Source organism: Lissotriton helveticus, chromosome 11, assembly GCF_964261635.1.
Source record: "Lissotriton helveticus chromosome 11, aLisHel1.1, whole genome shotgun sequence".
Lineage (NCBI taxonomy): Eukaryota > Metazoa > Chordata > Amphibia > Caudata > Salamandridae > Lissotriton > Lissotriton helveticus.
Window position 1 is genome coordinate 57,850,861 of NC_136072.1, and position 23,456 is coordinate 57,874,316.

A 23,456-nucleotide genomic window follows, 5' to 3' on the forward strand; every position below is an offset into this window, starting at 1 on the left:
CAATGCACTGCTGATGACGTCACATATTACATCACTCATGACATGGTCAGTGACATCAGTCATGACATCACTGATGACACTATCCAGTGAATGTGTGTCTTTTAAAAAAATAAATATCTGTTATATATGTATATGTAAAAGTTGATGGAAGAATAAATGTTTAAATAAGTGATTACTTGGATGTTTTTTTTTTTTAAATTGATTGGTTAACTGGTTTATTAAGTGTATCTTAGTGAATACATATATTAGAGAGTAATGTTTAAATATTTAAATATATGTATTAGTGTTTCACTTTGTGTATAAGTGGTTGCATGGGTTGGTGAGTAGCTACATGTGTATGTATATGGGTTATTAGATGTTTTTGTTAGTATCAATATGAGTGTTTGTATGGTTTGGTGGGGGTATTACTTAGCACATAGATACATGAATGACTGACTCTCTCTTTGTATGTGTTTTGAAGACAGCATATGTGCAGGACTGTATGGGTGGTTGAGTGTGTTTATGTGTGTGTTAGTGAATGAATGACTGTCTCACTAGTGTCTTTATCAGTAACTACATATGTTTTAATCTAGTATATGTGAATATTGATGTATATAAGTGAGTATATGTGAGAGTAAGAGATTCTAAGAGTTCCTGTTTAAATAAGTATGTGTTTCCATACGTGATTGTTTAAGAGAATAAATATGTGTAAATTTCCTTAGAAGTAAGGTGGTAGTGTGTGTATAGCTCTATATGCAAACTAGCAGCCCGTTCCGACGTTGTCCGGGGATGAAAAGTAAAGTGTGTAATGTTGTTACAGATGAAGAATGTCATTATTGTAAGATTTCGCGGTAAACTACATTTTTAGTTTCATTTGAATGAGGATGTAGAATAAATTGATTTTGCACATTGCCGGTGCGAGAGAGTGCAACATATAACTGGCCATGAGTGAAGCACTCTTCTCGTAAGTCGATGCCTATAACTTTATATGTTTGACCTTGCGATTTGTTAATTGTAGAAGCAAAGGCAATGTTAATCGGGAATTGCAAACGTTTAAATTGAAATGGTAGATCTGTAGGTATCATGGGTATGCGTGGAATGTGAACTAACTGGCCTGCAGCAGGGCCAAATAGTATAGTTTCTTTAATGACATAAGGTAAAAGACTTTTAACTTGTAGTCGGGTTCCATTGCATAGATTTGGTGGATGTAGGTTTCGCAATAAGATGATTGGAATGCCAACTTTTATTTGGAGTACATGAGGTGGAAGTCCCGAAGGGTTAAGTGAGTTTAGGAATTCTTGAGGATACTGTACTGCGTCTTCTGTATCTAATACTGTGTCAATGAATTTATATACTTTTGTTTCCCCTGGGATTTGAAGTAGTATGTGTTCATTGATGTGGTTGACACTTGGGTTTCTGGGTGCAACTGTAGCTCTTTCACAAATCCATTGGTAGTCTTTGTTAATAATATTGTGAACATCTGGGTATACATGTTGTATGAGTTCCTGTAAGTTTGAGACAGCCGTCCCTAAATTTTCAATATTGATTTTATCATTTGTGTTGTGTAAATTTCCATTACCAACTTGTAGTAGAAGATCAGCAAAGAGATTATCTCCACCTCCTAAATGTGTTTTCATGTTAGTGCGTAAGGTAAGAGTTTGTACGGACTCCCATAGGTGTGATGCTTTTAAGCATGCTTTTAGTATATCAGCACGTGTTCCTCTTGGGACAACAGGAAGAGTCTGATGGAAGTCACCTGCAAAGACAAAAGTGACCCCACCCATGATTGTAGGACAATTTCTAATGTCTTGTAGAGTTCTGTGTACGGCGTCTATATGTGCGCGGTGTGTCATAGTACATTCGTCCCACATAATAAGAGACGCTTTTTGAAGCAGGGTGCCTAAGGGTCAGTTTTTGCGTACTGAGCAAGTGGATTCATTTTCAATGGAAACAGTTAAAGGTAGTTTAAACGTGGAGTGTGCTGTTTTACCTCCAGTTAGCAAAGTGGCAGCTATTCCAGAAGATGCAACTGCCAGAGCCAATAGTCCTAAAGAGTGTATTTTTGCAAGTATTAGGTTGATTAAGTAAGTTTTCCCAGTCCCTCCTGGTGCGTCTAAGAAGAATATTTTTCCATCTTTTGTTTCCACACTTTCAACAATGGTGTTGTATGCTATTGTTTGATCGGGCACTAAGTTTGGCAAATGTTGTGCAACGTATTGCAGTAGGTTCTTTGTAGAGTTTTCAAAATCAGTATGGTTGTACGGTGTATGTAGTTCTATTTGTTTGCGGCAGTTTGAAATCTTTTAACGTTTTTTCACTTAGTACATACACAGAGTCTTCAATTAGTATGAGACCCTGGTTAAATATGTCATTACTCATTGGTATTGATTCATCATTTGTTTCTTGACACCTATTGTGTAGTATATCTTCACACAAATCTTCTTTGTATTGGTCCCATAAAGTAAGAGGATCAAATGGGTTACAAAACAGCAGAATAGTAACAAACAATTCGCGTAGCTTAGATGGGGAATGTGAAAGTGCAGCATCACCTAAAGTATGTTTCCAATGTTGGTCGTCTTCAATGAGTCCAAGTTCTTTACACGCTGCTTGATAGGTGGGCATTAGTTGTCCGTTAACCATTAAAAGAGTGTCAAAGCCTGTAGGTCCGCGAACATGTTGTAAAAGAATGCGTAAGTGGAAACACTCCGATTGGTTTGGGTGAATAGTGTACATTCTACCAAGAGCTGAGTCTTTTTTTACACCAGGGTGTCCTAATACTTGCTGTCCACGTTTTCGCCGTTTAAAACTTGATTTTGACCATGTATAGTATTGTGGTACTTCTTGGTATAGCAATGTTTTTGCAAAATTGTCGGTGGCACACAATTGGAAGAAGGCAGTAAGCGTTGTGTGCGTTGGGTTCTGTGCTAAATGTAGAATGTTCTTGTCATTGAAATAGACTCTTTGACCATTTTCAAGATGCACAGCTAGATGTGTGACAGTGGGATGGCGTTCATGAATGTGAAACTCTAGAATGCGCCACACTGCTTCGGAAGTGCTAATATACCGTCCATTTAGATATGTGTCTATTTCATTGTGTTTGTTTTCAATAGCAGCAGTTGCTTGATCGGAGCCTTTGTTAATCTATTTGCAAATATATTTGATAGCTTTAACAGATTGGCAGTCTTCAATATTAATGTGAGCATTGAAAGTGCGACAGAGTAGTGGTGAATATGGAACAACCCACTGATTATTGACAGTGACTTCCTGTCCTCTAACCGTCATTGTGACAGTATGTCCACCATGTTCGGTGTTCCTCCTACGATAAATGGGGTAGCCGTTAACCCCAGTTTCTGTCTCATTAATGAGAGGGCGTGGGTATTTTTTGGTGCAAATCCCATTTTTCATACACGGTGAAAGAATGTTGTGTTCACCACAAGGACCATGTATCATGTTTTTCTTGACAATAAGAAATAGTTTTGGATCAGTAATAGGATCAGGCAGCTCTGCGGAGATAATACGATCAACGTCATCGGCATTAATTTTTTGGTTCAAGCCATAATAGTATGTGTACATGAGGTAGTCCTCTCTTTTGCCATTCAATAGTAAATACGTAAGCTTTAGCAGATCCAAAGATACCCTGTTGTGTTAATAGTTTCATTAGTGTTTTAAATTTTAAATTGAAGACCCATGCAACTATGTCATGTCTATCGCATGGTTTTTGTTTTGGGAACAGTTGATCTTTAATTTCTTGCCAGTCTGGATTGCATGTGAAAGTAATGAATAAGTCTGGTCTGCCGTAGTGCCTGACGTATGTCATAGCATCTTGTGTTTTTTGGTGCATGTACCTTGGTGATCCAGTGAACGTAGCTGGTAAAATAACGTGCTGTCCAATATCTTGAGCTTGTACGTTGTGATCTGGATTGACAGCATCTTTTAAATTGATGTAGTTGTCTGCGCGTAGTTGTTTTTGATTGTGCCTGATAAAGTCTAGTCTTTCTGTGATCATTTTGGCCATCAAATCTACAATGTATTGATTGAAGCGATTGCGGAACCAATGCAAGGTATTGAAAGTTGTATTTCTAACCATAAGAGTATAGGCATAGTACTGCATGCATGTAACTGTTTTGTTTGTTGCAGAGTTTGTTTGTGGTATATTGAGACAATAACCATCTTCACCTGTAGGGAATAGGATGGGGTATTGTAAAGGATCATAGGATCTATGTAATTCAGATACTTTGCGGAATACTCCTTCTCGGGTATGTAATACCATGTCGCGTGGTCCCTTGTTCTCGTTGACTAAAATAACTGCAACTTCATCTGTAGTTGGTGCATTATATCTTCCTGCATGTGTATTTGGTGGCCGTTTATCAGCGTGTATAATAATGCGCAAATCTTCCTCTTGTGAATTCATTTCATAGTACTTTAGTGAACGAATGTATGTGTTATGATGGTGCAATGTGTCTTGTAGTAGTTGTATAAGGTGTGTGTTTAAATTTGGCACCATGTGTGAGCGTGCGTCTATTTGTTGTTGTTCAGATAGGAAATATATTTGTAGGAACTGTGGCGCATTCTCTTACATTGGAAGCATACTTCCAATCAAGTGGTATAACTGTCCCTGTATTTTAAATGTTGGCATGAAATTGCCTTCCCTAACTTCATTTGCACCAAAGGATGTCATTTGGAATAGAGTATTGTAACAGCGTGTGTTTGTTAAGAAATGATTTGAAAGTGTGTGAGTGCCATCTAGTAGTTGTGGTGGATGGTGGTGGATCTTGAATGTTGTTAATAAGTACTTTTCCTGATGAGCAGCAAAGGCCTTTAGGTTCTGCCTGCCATTTAAGTGCGTTGCAGTGAGTACAGACATTGTCCATGTCTCCAATTTTGACATGCGGACTGTTGCAGTAGTCATGAAGTGGGTTGTAGTTGAATGCAGATCTAAGAGTGTGTGTGTTGTACTGTATGTTCTTCTTGTTGTGATTGCATATTTGGAGGTATTAAAGTTTGCTGTTTTTGTATGTGAGTGGTGTCTTTGTTGGTCTTGTTAGTGTTGTCCACGTGTGTGGTATTAGAGGTTGTTGGCTGTGGAGTACTGTTATGATGCCGTTGTGAATGTGTTATATTGTTTGTTTGTGGAAGATGCGAGGTTGATGGTGCATCGATGTTATGTAACGTTTCCTCATGATTTGTTTGTGTCAGTCTTATGCGCTTGTTTGTGTTTGCGTGTTTTTTGTATGTAGTCCGTGAAAGATGTGTTTTCCTCTTCACCATATTGAAATGTATGTGTTTTAAATATTTACAAAAGAGAGAGTAATGTAGTTACGTTGATGTTCACTGTTGCTTTCCCTAATTGTTTTTGCGTAGTAATGTCACAATTGTCACTTTTCCCTCATGTATCCTAACGTCTGCTTTTGTAATCTGTTCACGTGTAATGTGCTCCTTATGTTTATTCTAAGCTGCACACTTGTCACTGTTTCCTCCTGGCAGTTTTTGCTACCTTATGTATATTTTTTGTTCACAATTGTCACTTTTCCCTCATGTATCTTAACGTCTGCTTTTGTAATCTGTTCACGTGTAATTTGCTCCTTATGTTTCTTGTAACCTGCACACTTGTCACTGTTTCCTTCTGGCAGTTTTTGCTACCTCATGTACATTTTTTGTTCACAATTGTCACTTTTCCCTCATGTATCTTAACGTCTGCTTTTGTAATCTGTTCACGTGTAATGTGCTCCTTATGTTTCTTGTAACCTGCACACTTGTCACTGTTTCCTCCTGGCAGTTTTTGCTACCTCATGTATATTTTTTTTTCACAATTGTCACTTTTCCCTCATGTATCTTAACGTCTGCTTTTGTAATCTGTTCATGTGTAATGTGCTCCTTATGTTTCTTGTAACCTGCACACTTGTCACTGTTTCTTTCTGGCAGTTTTTGCTACCTCATGTTTTATTTTTGGTCACAATTGTCACTTTTCCCTCATGTATGTTAGCGTCTGCTTTTGTAATGTGTTCACGTGTAATGTGCTCCTTATGTTTCTTATAACCTGCACACTTGTCACTGTTTCTTTCTGGCAGTTTTTGCTACCTCATGTTTTTTTTTTTGGTCACAATTGTCACTTTTCCCTCATGTATCTTAACGTCTGCTTTTGTAATCTGTTCACGTGTAATGTGCTCCTTATGTTTCTTGTAACCTGCACACTTGTCACTGTTTCCTACTGGCAGTTTTTGCTACCTCATGTATATTTTTTGTTCACAATTGTCACTTTTCCCTCATGTATCTTAACGTCTGCTTTTGTAATCTGTTCACGTGTAATGTGCTCCTTATGTTTATTGTAACCTGCACACTTGTCACTGTTTCTTTCTGGCAGTTTTTGCTATCTCATGTATTTTTTTTGGTCACAATTGTCACTTTTCCCTCATGTATCTTAACGTCTGCTTTTGTAAATCTGATCACGTGTAATGTGCTCCTTATGTTTCTTGTAACCTGCACACTTGTCACTGTTTCCTCCTGGCAGTTTTTGCTACCTCATGTATATTTTTAGTTCACAATTGTCACTTTTCCCTCATTTATGTTAACGTCTGCTGTTGTAATCTGTTCACGTGTAATGTGCTCCTTATGTTTATTGTGACCTGCACACTTGTCACGTTTTACTCCTGGCAGTTTTTGGTACCTCATGTATTTTTTGTGGTCACAATTGTCACTTTTCCCTCATGTATTGTAAGGTGTGCTTTTGTAATCTGTTCCCATGCAATGTGCTTGTTATGTTTCAATTATCCTTGTACTTGTGTTTAGTACCTGTTTGTAATTTGCACACACCACTTTTCCCCTGTAACACACAGTATGCTACCTTTCACTTTTAGTTTGCTGTTGATACAAGTGCCACCATTGCCTGAGTAACGTTTATTGTTGTGCCTGAGTGTGCCTTTTGTGATGCGCTCTGCCGGCCTCGGGTAAGCTCGGCGCTATATAAAGACGCCTTTGGCTTAAATTGAGAGCTATTGAAGTACGGGTCTGCGCTACCTAAACACGGCTTTTTTAAATTGGCGCGTTATGTGAAACACGCATATGCTGTTGCAAAACGGGTCTAAACACGGCTTTTTTAAATTGGCGCGCTATGTGAAACACACATATGCTGTTGAAAAAAGGGTCTAAACACGGCTTTTATAAATTGGCGCGCTATGTGAAACACGCATATGCTGTTGAAAAACGGGTCCGCGGTATGTTAAAAAATATGCTTTTTAAATACGGGTCCGCGCTATGTGAGAACGGCTTTGGGGAATGGCCGCGCTCTGTAAACACGCATAAATCAATCCTCACGTTTGTCCGTGATCAAACATAGCCTTGTTTACTTCCTGCCTCCTTTATGACGTGTTTGCCCAATGGTTACAGAGTACTTATTTATTTTATCCTAAGTCGTGTGTGTGTTTTATTTGCAGTGTTGTGATTGGTGTACAATGTTATTAACATTGCCCCCTGTGTGACGTCATTATGGAAGGCACTCCCGCTTTTGCCTTTGAGTGTAAATCATTGGAATTTAAATATGGGGGTCGCACTACATGAAGACGGCAATTAAAATATGGGTCAGCGCTACATGAAGACGTCTTTCGGTAATTTGCGCGCTACTTTAAAACGCATAATTTAATCCTTAATAGCGTTTTTGGTTATAGCAAATGTTTGTTTCAAATCGTGTCAAATCCGGTGAAAGCGCATTTCCGCACTCGTTCTGAGTGTATGATTTGTAAATTTGGTGAAAGCGCATTTGCGCTCTAAGGGTGCAATGTAAGGGGCGCTCTATGTGTGCAATGTAAGGAACACTCTATGGGGTCGATTAGGATGGCGGTTTTTCCGCATCCTCCGGGCCGGCGGAAGTGTCCGCCGGCCTGGAGGATGCGGAAAAACCGCGGCGGAGACTCCAAAGACCCACCGCCAAATTAGGATGGCTGGTGGGTCTGATAATCTGTCCGCCGCTTTTCCGCCGCGGTCGGAAGGCGACCGCGGCGGAAAAGCACTAACATGTCTGGCGGTGTCTATCAGACACCGCCAGGCATATTAGGATGTCTGAAAATATATGCTTTTCCGCGGCGACTTTACCGCCGTGGAAAAGCATACGGACCTTCACTTCGGGGGCCCGTTGCGGGCCCCCTGGGTGAAGGTGGGGTGGGGGGTGCACATGGGGGGTACCTATGGTACCCCCCTGCATTTGCGTGCACAATGCAGCAGGCACCGCGCGGTGCCTGCCGCTTTGTGCACGCAAATGCTGTGCATGGATTTTTTACATTGCGGCGGATGCAGCTTGAAGCTGCACCCGCCGCAATGTTAGAGATGGAGGATGTGACCGCCACACTGGCGGTCACATCCTAATTTGATCGGAGGGAACGCCGCAGCCCATGCGGACGTTCCCTCCTCCTCAGGGGTCGTGGACGGACTCAAGTCCGTCCGCGATCCTAATCGACCCCTTAGTGTGCAATGTAAGCTTGCCCTCTTTGCAGTAGCCATGTCCCTGTGAACGCCCACATATTTTGTTTGAGATGCCCACGGCCACGTTTTTACACGCGACCACGCCCCCAAGGGACTACTTTTACACTTTTGGCTTTTTTGCTTTTTTAATATATATGGTGTACACATCTATAGCCTATGTCCTCCTGCTATATCTCCCCTTTCAAATGGTGTATTGGGTGTAGTGATTGGTGCATTACTTTTGTAGTTTACCTGGCTAAAAGGTTTGTGTTCTCTCTTTATAATAATAGTATAGATAAATGGATGTTCAATAGTTTATTTGCATGTGTGAGTATGTGTGTGAGTAACTTTTGGATGAGTGTCGGTGTGTAATAGGATGTATAGGTGTATCACTACATATGATGAGTGAGTATATGTATAAGTGACTATATAGAACTGTTTGTGAATGAGTGGATGTGTATATAGATGGTGGAATTACTGAATTGGTTGTTGTAACTGATATGGGTATCTCCATTTTTTTGAAAATTTTTGTTTCTATTTTTGAATATGTGTTTCAAGGGTTACATTACAGTGAAAGGAGGTCTGTCACTCTGTCACAAGGATGGTTTCATCAGTGATGTCATGAGTGATGTCACTGACCATGCCATGAGTGATGTAATATGTGACGTCATCAGCAGTGCATTGCACGCGCAAGTTATAGTGAGTCCAACTAACTATAATGTGGGAATTTCAATGGTTTTATTCCAGTAAAATTTCCAGCTAACTATAACTGGTGTGAAACCTATGGTTTTTTCAGTCAAGTTAATAGGTTTTTTAAATGCTAATTCCTAACTATAACTGGTGTGAAACCTATGGTTTTTTCATTGAATTTCATAGGTTTTTTAAATGCTAACTCCTAACTATAACTGGTGTGCAACCTATGGTTTTTTCAGTGAATTTCATAGGTTTTGTAAATGCTAATTCCTAACTATATATAGGGCCTCAACCCTATGTTTTTTTCAGTGAATTTCAAAAGTTTTTTAATAGCAAATCCCTATAGGTATGAAATATAATATTTTTTATAATGAATTTTATATTGTATATTTATGTAATACTATTTTTTTATATAAATTTTTCTTTTTTTTTTTTTTGCCCTGGAGCGCTCCCGGGGCGCGTACCGATGCGCTCACCGGTGAGCGCATTGTTACGGCGCGCCCCGGGGCGTGTACCGGTGAGCGTCCCGTTAGCGATATTTCCGCGAACGAAAACATCATCGAGACGTGTCGCGTGATGCGTCTTATGACGCACGGCGTAAGCGCACCCGGAAGCGCCCGAGCGCATACGATCGTGCAACGTAAGCGCCCCACGGACGCGCCCCCGAGCGCGCCCCGGGGCGAGTAGTGTAAGCGCGTCGGGTCATGTGACTTGAAAATAACACTTTTCATTGGTTCAGAACACTTTTGGTTTCCAAATGATGAAAGTCCGGGTCTTGTGACCTGAAAATAACACTTTTCATTGGTCCAGGACAGTTTTTTTTTCCAAATGATGAAAGCCCCAACTTTTTTTCCTTATTCTGACTTTGTCCTTTGACTGAGGAAGACCTGTTTGGAGATCTGTCACTAATCTTTTGTACTTTAAAATGGCTACAGTAGCAGCAGCAGCTGGAGCATCTGCACCACCACCACCACCACCACCAAGAGAACCACCACAACATCACATTGGTGGTCAAGAAGAAGAAGAGGAGGAGGAGGATGAGGAGGGAAGAAGGACATTCCTGCCAGAAGACAATACCCCATATAGGCCAAAGGAGCACATTGTATGGGAGTTTTTTTCCATCCCAGAGGGCAAGAAGAAAGTGAATGCGCCAAAGGTGACTTGCCGAATCTGTGGCTCGGAACTTTCAAGGGGGAACCCTAATAAGAAATATTCATTTGGCAATTACACCATGATTCAGCATATGCAGCGCAAGCATCCCAACAACTATGCTGCTGCAGAGCTGAGAGAACTGGCCGGTAACCCTCCCCAATCTTCACCCAGCACCTCCAAAAGAAAGCAACCCACTCCATCGGGACCAGAGACAAGAGAGATGATGCCAATCATACAACCACGGTTTGGTGAATTCAGGGTCACATGTATTTTTTGTGGTAAGACCATCAGCTATGGTGAGCAGAACGTAAAGCTCATCGTCCTTGCTGGTGACAACCACAATTGTCCCAAAAAATCCCTAATTTTTTCCAGATTTTTCTTTGCTCCAGTTGAGCCGTTTACAATTCCCTATTTTTTGTTTCTCCCCATAAAAAATACCAAAAAAATATTAAACTGTTCAGAAAACCCATAAAGTAAAAAATGTTCAAAAAAACAATAAAAAAATATATAACAACAAAAAGAATAAAAAAACTGTTCTTTTTAGAACTACCTCCAATGTATAAAAAAATGCTAAATTTTTTAAAAACTCTGTCATTCTTTTTTTTCCATGGTACGCTCCCCGGTAAGATCCCCGCGGAAATCGAAAAAAAATATTTTTTTTTTTTTGCCCCGCGGGGCCCTTTTATGGCCCCCACATCAAACCTAGGGGGTCAGAGGGGGTCTACCCTGCCCCCTTGTGGTCATTTCCCCCTTTGTTTTTGCCACCTCTTGTGTCTCGATCCTACCGAGACACAAGATGGCGGCCGCTACGGAGTGTTTGGAATGTTGACAGACACCCGAGAGCCAATCAGCTTTCCGCACGCGTACTCGCATTACGCGCCCGGTGTGCTCCCCGGTGTGCGTACCGAGGCGCGCTTACTGATATATATATTTTTTTGAACCTTAATTACTCAAAATCCACTGGAGCACATATCTTGAGACATAGCAAAGGCACATCGGGCTACCAGTCCCTACAATTTTGCCAAGTTTGGTGGAAATCCATTCAGCCGTTCGGGCTAAAAGTGAGTCCAACCGCCCTATGGAAATTAACATGGGGAAAACACGTTTTGGGACCCCCCTTTTATCTCGGCCCCCGCTTGACAAATCCTCCCCAAACTTTCAGGGAAGGAGCGGAGCGGAGCGAGCCATCTTCTTTGAGAAATTCGCGAAGATTCGTCCACCGGCGCCAAAGTTATTCCCAATAGAATGTTGCGGATTTCCTATGGAAAACAATCCTAACTATAACTACCTACTGGCGACTATATATATATTTCCGCAGCCAATCCTTCTCTCACGATTCAGATTTGAGGCGGCACCAAGGGTTTGTTCAAAAACACCATTTATTAAAATCCGGGCATGACGCGTTTTGGAAGTAATCCTTTTTCAAATGCCTTTTTGGTATTTCAAAGTGCCACTGTTACTCCCAGTCCCCCAGTGTGTCCATTTATAACATCCAACTCACTGAAGTAGTGTTTGGCACCCGGTAAAACATGGCATGGAGTCACAACGCTTCCTCCTTGGAACTTCGTCTCCCAGCATGCAGTGTTGCCATCACGCTGTTTGTTAACTCCAATTCTCGGCATAGTTTTGATTTTCCAATTAAAATTCCGAGTGGCAGTGTTTCCCAGGTCGGGGCTTGAGGTATTTGTTCTGGGCTCTGTCCGGTGTTCATGACCCTCACTCCCATATGTATATATATATATATATATATATGCTTACACTTTCCGCGGCTCGTTTGCGGGAGAAACCGCCCGTAGTCTGGTGGCGCGTTGTTGCTGGCAGAGCCCCGCCAGATAATCTCTCCACAACAAAATTCAAGTTTCAACGCACTCTCAGAAACAGGATTACACAGGGTGTTGTTTATTGCTGTTACGCGTTTCGGAAGCTTCTGCTCCCTTGCTCACACAACAATTCTTCAGCACTCCACCATTTACATACACAGAATGTGCTGGCTATAGAAACAGGACTGCACATTTCATTTTGGCTGACATCTTGGAGTGTGTACATATTGTAATGCTACTTTCCACACAATGTCTCACTTTTTTGCAAGAAGTCTTGGTTCATGTAAATTACATTTCCTTTCATGGTATTCTAATTCTTTCGCCACAGTGGCTATTTATGTGCTAGTTTGTCTCATTACCCCTCTTCCTTCGCCTAGTGGCTTAATAAGGGTCCAATGTCTCTGGAGAGTGCTTTGTACCCTAATACCGAAGGAACATGATAGCAAAGAGGATGACACCACCAGAGTAATCCTGACTTATAATAGGGGGTCCCAAGTTGTTAGAAAAATAATTGCTAAGAACTGGAACATTTTAAAAAGTGATCCCATTATTGGCCACAATTTAAGTACAAGACCGGCCATTACATACAGAAAAAGTCGGAGCCTGAAAGACATAATCACAAAGGGGGATATCACAAACTACAAGGATAGAAATCAACATAACCTTGAAGGATTCTTCCCATGTGGACATTGTAGAGCTTGCAAGTATAGCCCAAAGAGAAAGGACTTTGAGATACCTCATGTGACAAACAGGAGAAAGATATGTCAATTTTTGATCTGCAGCTCAACACATGTAATATATGTGCTTGAGTGTCCTTGTAAGAAAAGGTATGTAGGCAGTACCACAGTGATGGCCAAAAATAGAGTAATGCAGCATTTGAGGGCAATAACTAATAAGGACTCCCAGTACCCTGTAGCAAGACATTTTGCCCAACACCACAAATCAAATTGCAATCTATTAACTTACTTTGCAATAGAACAGGTTAACGTGAATCCAAGAGGGGGCAACAGGGAGGTACAATTAAGGAAGAAGGAATCCAAATGGATCCTAGAGCTAGAAACGAGACAGCCCAATGGACACAATGACCATGAAGAGCTATCAGTACACCTGTACGATTCATAAATATGTGGATGTAATGTTAAATCTGTATCATGTGTAAAAGATTAGAACTATATGATGAAATGAAACGACTCTAAATGTAAGTTTAGGATTTCTCATGTAATGAAAACAAAGGAAGCTTGATTTTTTAAAAATGTTTTTAACCATGTTTGGAGCACAATTGTAATTATACGTTTGTTTTACTCTAACAGGCAGAATCAAGACGCTCAGAGTAGTAATCACGTGCACTTCACGAGCAATTGAACCTGTCACCTGGAAGAACTGAAAGAATAGAGTAGAAGATAACGTCACTTAGTAATGTAAAGATTTATTCACTTAAGTTCACGTTTTGCCACTTATGTTTTTAGCAAAGCACTCTCCAGAGACATTGGACCCTTATTAAGCCACTAGGCGTAGGAAGAGGGGTAATGAGACAAACTAGCACATAAATAGCCACTGTGGCGAAAGAATTAGAATAACATGAAAGGAAATGTAATTTACATGAACCAAGACTTCTTGCAAAAAAGTGAGACATTGTGTGGAAAGTAGCATTACAATATGTACACACTCCAAGATGTCAGCCAAAATGAAATGTGCAGTCCTGTTTCTATAGCCAGCACATTCTGTGTATGTAAATGGTGGAGTGCTGAAGAATTGTTGTGTGAGCAAGGGAGCAGAAGCTTCCGAAACGCGTAACAGCAATAAACAACACCCTGTGTAATCCTGTTTCTGAGAGTGCGTTGAAACTTGAATTTTGTTGTGTATATATATATATATATATATATATATATATATATATATATATATATATTGGCAAGTACACATCAATTTGATCACATATCATCATTGGCAGCAGCTCTCCTATTCAGTCGAAGGGACCAACACCCCCAGGAAGTGAAGAAGACTGTTGTATGTGTATTAAGGCATACCTGCTTATATGTGTAAACCACACAGCTTAATGCCTCCAGTAGAGGTCCCCACAGGGAGAGAAGAAGCTTCTTCCTCACATGAAAAAATTACATTAAAATGAGTTACCAGTCGCTCTCTGGTGAGGCTCATGCGAGGCACTCCCTATGTAAGGGTGGTTGATTGTTGCACATTTTTATCCCCTGTGGCCCCGAACCTGTTTTTTTTGTTTTTAGAGTACTCACATGCAGGGATGTCCCTCTAGATGGATACTAGAGATTACACTATCTCAGGCATAGATGAAGTGGACCCTGTAAACCTATACAAAAGGATTCGCTGTGAGCATCTCCAAGGGCTTTGTGTATATTATGGCAAGTGTGGTAACCCCCTAATTATGTAGAAAAGGCTGTGACAACTTCATCTTGTTTTGTCAAGCAGCCTTGCTTATTCCTTAGGAAAATGCTCAGCATTCGAGTTGGTCAGAAGACTGCAGCCAGCATGAAAGCTTTTTCAAAGGTGTGTTTTCATTTTGTTGTTTTATAACCAGTCACAACTGTGCTTTGGGGAAACACTGCATTAGGTGTCCAGACTAAACATAAGTCTCTAGAACGTGTACACAGTGGTGCAATGTGCACACAGGTGTGCTTGGGGGAACGGTGACTGTGTGGTGACATATGGCACTGGTGCCCCAGATAGCCAAGTTCCAAGTTAGAATTATAAGACTAAACACAATTGGGCGCTTTTCAGTAAACGAACACTATCTCGGTGTATTGTGGCGGTTGTATGTCAGTACAACGCATGCTTTTACCCCGCATGCCATTACAATGCGGGGATTACAACGCAAGTCGTTACAACGACTTACGTTGGGGGGCGCTGGATAGTGGAATAGTTTAATTTTCTATTCCAACTCCAGTCCCCGTGGCTAGTAGGGAAGGTGTTGGATAGAAAATTAAGCTATTCCTTATCCAACAGCGCCCTCCAGCGAAAGTCATTTTAACGACTTTCGTTGTAATCCCCGCGTTGTAATGGTAGTGCGGGGTAATAGTTGCTTCGTAAAGGATGTTCCCCATTGTGGCACACGGGCACTATGTACCCCAGCCTCGACGAGTCCACTGCGCACGGACCTTAAAACTGAATCGTCCTCACCCTGCAGCACATGACATGCTCTGTGTGTCTTCCCCTGTTGGCTGCCTCCTCTCTGGCAGCTAAAGGGCAAGCAGGAATTTGACTAGCAAAGTAGCTGTCTTTATGACAGTGAGTCCTGTCTCCATGGCTCTCTCCCCACCTCTTCTTGCTAAGGATAGTCGTGTGCAGGACCATTTCCAGCTGATGCTGCAGGCTGGATGAGCCCCTGTGTTGTGCATTGCTACAATATGCATGCATCTGCACCTAGAGACAAGACTTGTGCAGGTACTACCAAAGCTACAGGAGGCATCTGTGTGTTTCCCGATCTGTCTGAGAGTACATTTGGTGGTCAACTACACAGCTGCTTCCCACGCCTTCCAGACAGATTATTCTTTGGCTGCTTGTCGAAGTAGTGCACAATGTGGTTGGGGAGTTTGTATGAACATGTTTACTTGTAGCAGTGGTGTTGTAAGCTACAGTGGTGATTGCATTAAATCGTTGACTGCTCTGTCTGCATGTCTGAAGGTAAAGTGACAGAGATAGGGAAAGGATGATAAAAAAAAGCAACCAAGACAGAAAGAGAAATAAATAGAAGAGGGGAGAAAGAATGCTAACATCAAAAAGGGGCAGCGGAAAAGAATCACGAAGAGGAAGAAAGGGGAGAGAAGGAAAGAAGGCGAGAGGAAGACCATGAGGAAGTAGGAAAGGATGGAAGGAAGACTGCATTGTAAAATGAAGCAAGGTATGGAGTAAGGAAGGATTAAAGGAAAGAAGGGAGATTGGATGGAAAGGAGAGGGGTGAAGAGATGGACAGGTGGAAGAATGGATGGAAGAGTTAAAGGATGGATAGGTGAAAGGATGCCCGGACAGATGTGTGAAATGATGGATGGGTAAAAGGGTTTAAAGATAGATCAATGGATGGAAGGCTAAAAGAATGATAGGTGGTTCAAAAGGTGAAAGAATAGGTGGATGGATTGATGGGAGAAGTGATAGATAGATACAAGATTGAAAGGCAGGATGGATTTGAAAGATGTTTGGAAGGAATTATGAAAATCTATTGATAGATGGATGATATCTGATAAAAATGGGTGAAAGATGGACAGGTGAATGGTGGGGCGACTCCTCCATTGGAGCGAAGGAGTGTTGCCTCCTTAAAATCCACCCAAAACCCTTGAGAAGAAAAAGAAAATGGTAGTTCAATATCATTTTTTTTCATTCCCCGTCCCGAGAGTCAGGGCGGAGGGGTGTCCGCTGCTGACTGACAGCAGCAGGGACGAGGGTGTACTGTCTAATGTACTGTTTAAAGTGCGCATGTCTTTTTGGCCAGCCGTCTTGCGATGGCCAGCAACCCATGCGCACTTTAAACCTCTCAACCCAGCTGTCTTAAGATAGCCGGGTTGAGAGTAAGTGCAGGCTTCCGGAGGGCTGTATGTGAGCAGCGCCTGGATTGGGCAAGGAAGTTCCAGCATCAAGTTCCAGTTCCTTCAAAGAAGAGGTCCAGAGTGAAGAAGCCGCTTTAGATACATTATATTTTATTTTATAATAGTTTACGTGCCCTCCCCACCCCCCTCGCCATAAATGCCAGCCGCCACATTTTGGGTGAAATGGATCATGAATGGAAGGATGAATGGGTGGAAAGGTGAACTGAACACTCCTCGGGATGGTCAAGCTTTTCTGGTGTGGCATCATAAGAGGAATGGCACCAGATGAGAGGTTTTTACGCCTCACCTACAAGACAGCTCTTAGCTGTGTGTAGGTGAAAGCCTCTTGTGGACCATACCACAAATTTACAGTGGTCTTCGAGCCCTGCCATTACTTACCATTGGCCAGCTTTATTTTCACACTCATTTGCTTGCTTCTTATTTGATTGCTTGCTCTTCTCTTCTTGTGTTTGTCCCTCTCCCTACTTACCATCCTTTGAATTGACTTGTATTCTTATACTACACACAATGAAGGAACTGTTGTTTTCTTTCTCTTTCAGCACTTTCATTAATTTCGTTTTTTGAAGGAACTGGCAGCTGCCATTTGCTGCTGTGCCTCTCTGCACTGTACAACTCACTTTCAAGCAAGTAAAATTTCTTTTTTTTTTACCATTCCAAATGGCTTCCTCTGTCTTGCATCAGAAAATACATTTTAAAAATGTCACCCAGGTCACTCCCAAAGCACATCGATGCGTGCTGATGCATGTGCACACCTTGTGAATGTTTCAGTCACATCTTTGAGTCTGTTTGTGGTTTTCTATTTGTTTTTAATAGATGCTACACATAATGGCCAAAAAACATTGGCAAAGACAAAAGTCAAAAACAGGCGAGGCCTAGTGGCTTTGTCAATGCTTGTTTGAGACATAATGCAATCTGAAGATGCAGAACTTTAGATTGAACATCATTTGCATGTTTTGTATTTTTATTGTTTATTTTATTTAGAGAGTTTTATATAGCGCTTGAAAGACCCGTGGATATGAAAGCGCGTTATGACATGTACACAGGCAATAAAAACAAACAGACAAAAAATGGATAGCCGTACGTAAAGGTAAATAGAGAGTTACTTGATTGTAGGCTGCTGGAAAGAACTATGATATATTGTCCAAAGGATTAAAGCTGCCAAGTGAGGAGGAGATCTGCTGGCAGGGAGTTCCAGGTTTTGGGGCATTGCCAGAGAAGGAGCAAGCCAGGGTTTTTTGGTTATGTTACTTTGGGCGTATGAGAAGCAGGTTTTTGTTGCTTCTCAGGTTCCTTGGTTGGACTGCCTTGAATAGTTTGGCTGCCAGATAGGCTGGTTTACCCAGTGTGAAGGACTTTCTGGGTGAGATAGGCAGTTTTGAAGGTGCAGCGAGCTTTAATTGGGAGCCACTTGAGATCTTTCAGGGATGGGGAGATGTGATTGTGCTTCGGTGACCATCCTTGCTGCTGTATTTAGAGTTGTTCTCAGAGGGGGTTAGGTAGGTTTTCGCTGTGCCTGGGAGGGTAGCGTTCCCATAGTCTAGTTTGGACAGAACCAAAGCTTGTGTTGCAGTTTTGAGATCATTGAGAGGGAGGAAGGGCTTGATTTTGTTAGGTAGTTTTAATGTGTAGAGGTCACTCCTGGCGGTAGTCTTCATGTGTGAGCTCATGTTCAAGTTCGGGTCTGATATGATTCCCAGCGATTTGGCGGAGCCGGCCAGGGATAGGTTGCAGTTTAGAGAGTAGATAAGCTTTATCCATTCTTAGACCTGTGGCTTTGTCCTTTGTTTGAGAGGAGAAGAATTTCTGTATTTCCTTGGTTGAGTTTTAATTGGTTGTGTGATAGCCAGTTTTTGATTTTTGTTAGAGGATCATTCAGAGGGCATATGTCTTATGAGGAGGATATGTCCAGGTAGAGCCAGATGTGGTCTGCATGGAGGTGGAAGGGGATGTTTTCTTGCTTCATTATGATGGTGAGGGGCTCCATGTAGATATTGAAAAGAGTAGGGTAGGGGACTGAGCCCTGGGGAACACCTCTATTTATAGTAGAGGTATTTGAAGTTGCGTTGTTTATTTTTATTTGTTGAGAGCGGTTGTGGAAAAAGGATGTGAACCATTTCAGCACCAGGCCGTACACTCCAATCAGTTGTTTTGAGGGTGTTAAGAAGAAGTTCATGGTCCACAGTATTGAATGCCACATATAAGTCTAGGAGGATTAGCAGGCAGCAACGGCTGGCATCCATACATTTGTGGATTTCATTGGTTATATTTAAAATAGCTGTTTCTGTGCTACAGCCCTTTCTAAAGCCTGATTGGTGAGAATGGCATATTAGATAGTTCTCTAATAGGTACTACCACAAGACCACTGCTTCAGCAAAGACAGCTCTTAATAGATGTTGTATTGTATTATATTGCATTGAAAAATGTATATAGCTCTTACTATCCCTATCTGATAGGGGTTTGCAAGCTCAGAGGTTAGAAGTGTAAGTTATTGTCTGGATGCATGTATTGGAAAATATTGAGAGCTTGATTCATGTTTCTTGGTCATTGCAACATGAGAGAATATAGAAGGTAAATAAGGCAAACAACATAAAGTAGATTCTGCATGTTTTCTGATGAACACCATGGAGGTTTTACTCACAGTGTTAATTAGGAGGACAAAGTAGTATTCCTTTGTCTGTTTTTAATTTAGCATGGCACGAAATTGGGATGAGGATAGCTTCGCAGACAATAGAAATGTATTTCCTGTATTCCTATGGCTGGAAGTTGGAGATTCAGACACTAAAATTCAAAGAAGACTTTGTCAGCAAAAGACTGCTGATTAGACGTCGTGCAGGGTGAAAAGGTGGTACAGCAGATTCTATTGGGCAAGGTGAAAGGCCTCCTGTAGTGTGGCCTAACCTTTTATCTTCCTTGATGACACTTTCGGTTTGGCTGAGGACAGAAGTGTAGAAACATTAACTTGTGTACCTCTTTTGCAGGTGCCAAAGGACAGAGACTACTTTGTCCTGAGGGGCATCACTACATAAAAGTGTGTTGATACTACAAGTATAGTACAATGAGCATACTAGCCTGAAAACTCCATCACCCTGGAAATCAGAAGACGACAAAAGGGACTGTTGCCTACCAAGACAGAAGACAGGAAAGAACAAGTGAATAAGTTGAATGCACTGCTTTGTACTCATCCCTAGCCTGTCAAGAGGGGGTTGTATGTCAGAATATCGCTTAAACAAATATCGTCTGATGTACATATTCTACCGTAAATAATGTTTTTACACTGAGTGTTGGTTTTGCTATTAGTAACTCTAATTGGACTTTGTATTTGGATAGAGTATTTAAGACAAAATATTTAGATCAGATGATATTCTGACAAGCATATTCTGGTGACATTTGGTTTAGGGCAACTACATGAAAGCAAGGGGCACAGAAGTCTTTAGAAGAATCAACCAGTTGTCACTCAAATTATTTAGCTGCTTAAGAGTCACATCTTTTACAAAAGGTAAATGCCAAGCATGAGGAAGTGTCTATTGCAGTTTCAGTGAACTGTATCCTTTTCTAAAGACTCAGTTGTTTTCTTAATTATTGAAAAACACACACCGTGTTGAACATCACTGTGTGGTATTTCAATGTTGAGGACTGTGATGGAGCTCAATTATTCAGTCATATGAAAAGGAGTAAAGATACAATTAATGATGATATTCAGCCACTATGGAGAGCAATTTCATATGAACTCTCACTGTAGACATGCCCAGTGGAAATGTCAGTCTCCCTTTGCAAACCTTAGACATTTTCATTGCTCACTATTTTGATTGGTATGGCTAGTATCTTGTAGGGTCTCAGAACCCATCACATACATCATTTGCATAATATCCATATTTTGTACCAGAGACTCCATGTGAAAGACCTTCACTGAGAGCATTTTTTTATTTCGTAAAGATCCAGTATCCGTGTAATGTCTTCCATTTTCTTGAGGACCATGAAGCAAGAGGAAGAAGTTACTTACCTTCAGTAATGCTCTTTTGGTGGATGTCTAAAAGCAGATTACTCACCTTCAGAACAGCACCAGGAGCCAGACTGGATCTGGAAAAGTCCAACAGTACTGTGCCCGATTGCTGACAGGTGGCTCTGTGCGGTTCCACTCTGACCCGCTCCACCCAAAAAGTGATGAACAGAGCTGCACACAAATGCCACCCCTGCACACTGACTGTAGTTTCCCTCTTGAGTACCATGCCTACCGAAAGACCTCCTATATGACTGGTCAACCAAATGTATTTCATTATGAGGCAAACTATAGACTAAAAATGATGGCCACCCCATGTTATGTGTATTTGTAAAGCTCCGTATCATGGCTCCGGAAAGCTGTTTGTGCCTCTCACTGCCTGTGGTAGGTTGGTTAAATGAAAAGCCAGGTCTTCAGTTTTATGTGTAACTCAAGAACAGAGGAGGCTCTGATATGGGCTGGGAGGCCGGTCCATGCTTTAAGAGTGATGTAGGAGCGGACCTGTCCTGCTGATTAATATTATTATTATTAGGGAAATTTGTAGAGCGCCTGGTTACGCGCATCGGCGTGTCCCCGCGCTGTGGTAAGTGGGGTAAACAGTCCAATCAGCCATCACAGCCGCCTACCTTCCAAATAGGTGAGTCTTAAGTTTCCTTCTGAAAATGGATTCTGAAGGCTCCAAACATAGCTCTAATGGCAGGTCATTCCACTGCTTAGCAGCCAAATATCTAAAAGACCTGCCCCCCATTCGAGCTTTCTTTATTTTTGGGGTTTTCAGTAGCCCTGTACAGGAGGAACGCAGGTTCCTTGTAGGCTCATAACGGGTAACCAGACTCTGTAGCGGGACTGGGGCTTTGCCGCCCAGGATGCGGTGACACATGGAAAGAGCCTTGAACTCCACCCTGCGCCTGACTGGAAGCCAGTGCAGGGCCTGGAGCGCTGCCTTTGAGGATGATCTCCTGGGGAGCCTCAGAATTAGGCGAGCAGCTGCATTTTGCAGTCCTTGGAGGCGGTTGAAGAGCCTTCCCGTGGCCCCCAGATACAACAAATTGCTGTGATCTAGGCGTGAGGTGACGAGGGCATGCACCAGAGTCCGGCGAGCTGTAATAGGCAGAAGATCCAGGACCTTCCTCAGAGTTTTTAAAACTCCGAAGCATGCCCTCACCACCCGGCCAATCTGGGGGCCAAAGACAAGGTCAGCGTCAAACCATACCCCAAGATTCTTTACTTCCTGGCAAGGAACAGGTGTTTCTCCTAGACAAGGTGGCCACCATGCCAACGACCATACCGATGGTCCTCCCCCCACCACGAGCACCTCGGTCTTGCTGCCATTGAGTTTCAAGCAGTTGGCGGACATCCAGGTTGCCAGTTCTTGCATGCAAACTCTGAAGCTGTCCACCGCAAGACTTGGTATACGTGAGAGGGATAAGACCAGCTGCGTGTCGTCGGCATAGGACACGAGGCGCAAGCCATTGCTTTCAACTATAGCCGCCAGTGGGGAGACGTACAGATTAAACAAAGTTGGGCTCAGGGACGAGCCCTGCGGCACGCCCTGGCCCAAGCTAATCTCCCTAGAGTAACATTCTCCCTGTCGGACTTGAACGCATCTACCTGTCAGGAAAGACCGGATCCATCTAAGCGCAGCTCCTGATACCCCTCCATCATTCAGACACTGTAGCAAGATGGAATGAGCTACAGTGTCAAATGCTGCGCTTAGGTCCAGGAGGATCAGGGCCATAGTCTGGCCCTCATCCACTCCCTGCTGTATGGACTCTACTGCCATAAGTAATGCTGACTCCGTCGAGTGCTGTGGACGGAAGCCAAACTGAGAGTCGTGAAGTACGGAAGCCTCTTCCACAAAGTCCATCAGCTGGAGGTTCACAGTTTTCTCAGCAACCTTCGCCATATATGGCAGGAGAGAGATGGGTCGAAGATTGTCTAACCTGTCATAGCAGATATTGGGCTTCTTTTGGAGAGGAAGGAACACCGCCTGTTTCCAGGCATCTGGAACAGTGTGGGTCCCAAAAGATATGTCCAGGAGATGACGCATGTACGGCTCCAATACGTGCAAACTGCCCATCAGGCGTCTGGGCGTAGTAGGGTCCCTAGGGGAGCCTGACTTTATTGATCCGCAGATCTGGATAAGTTTCTCAGTAGGCGGGGTGACGAATGTAGTTAGCACCCGTTGTTCTCCCCTTACCCTAGGCACCTCTTCAAACTCGGGCCTGTGATAGCTCGGCTTGGAAAGGCCGAATAGATAGTTGCTACCTTATTGGCAAAAAACTCCGCTATACAGTTACAGCTGTCCACCGTGCAGAATTCTTCAAGGACCGCCGCAGGCTTCCCAACCGAGAGTGATTTATATATTAAAAACAGTTCCTTCATGGAATTTTCTGCTTCCCTAATCCTGGTATCGAAGTACACCTTTTTAGCCTTCCTGATTAGTTTATGGTAGGTGCGCCTACTTGCAACATAGTCAACTTAAGCTTGAGTGGCGAAAGCTAGCCTCCACAGCATTTCTGCGCGTTTGCACGCGACCTTGGCCACCCGCACCTCTTCATTGTACCAAGGTGCCGCTCTCTGAACACATCCCCCCGTTCAAGTCAGGGCAAGCGGAGCAACCTGGTCCAAGGCCTCCGTGATACGCTGGTCCAGATTATTGTTGGCTTTCTCCACATCCTCCCCCCCCCGGACCACCCCCTACAGTGAGTGCCTCATTAAACCTGGCTTGGGAGAAGTTAGCCCATCTCCGACGATTTAGTGCTACCTGCTCCGGTAATCTAGCTCCCGGAA

General features: G+C 42.5%; 1 protein-coding gene across 1 annotated transcript; it reads right to left on the minus strand.

Moving 5' to 3' along the window:
- Window positions 1-812: 812 nt before the first annotated feature.
- Window positions 813-22,713, minus strand: LOC144790709 (uncharacterized). Its single transcript, XM_078665429.1, is given in 4 exon segments — window positions 813-2,167; window positions 2,718-3,517; window positions 3,519-4,399; window positions 22,507-22,713. Coding segments are annotated over 4 exon segments (3,243 nt in total).
- Between the last annotated feature and the right edge of the window lie 743 nt (window positions 22,714-23,456).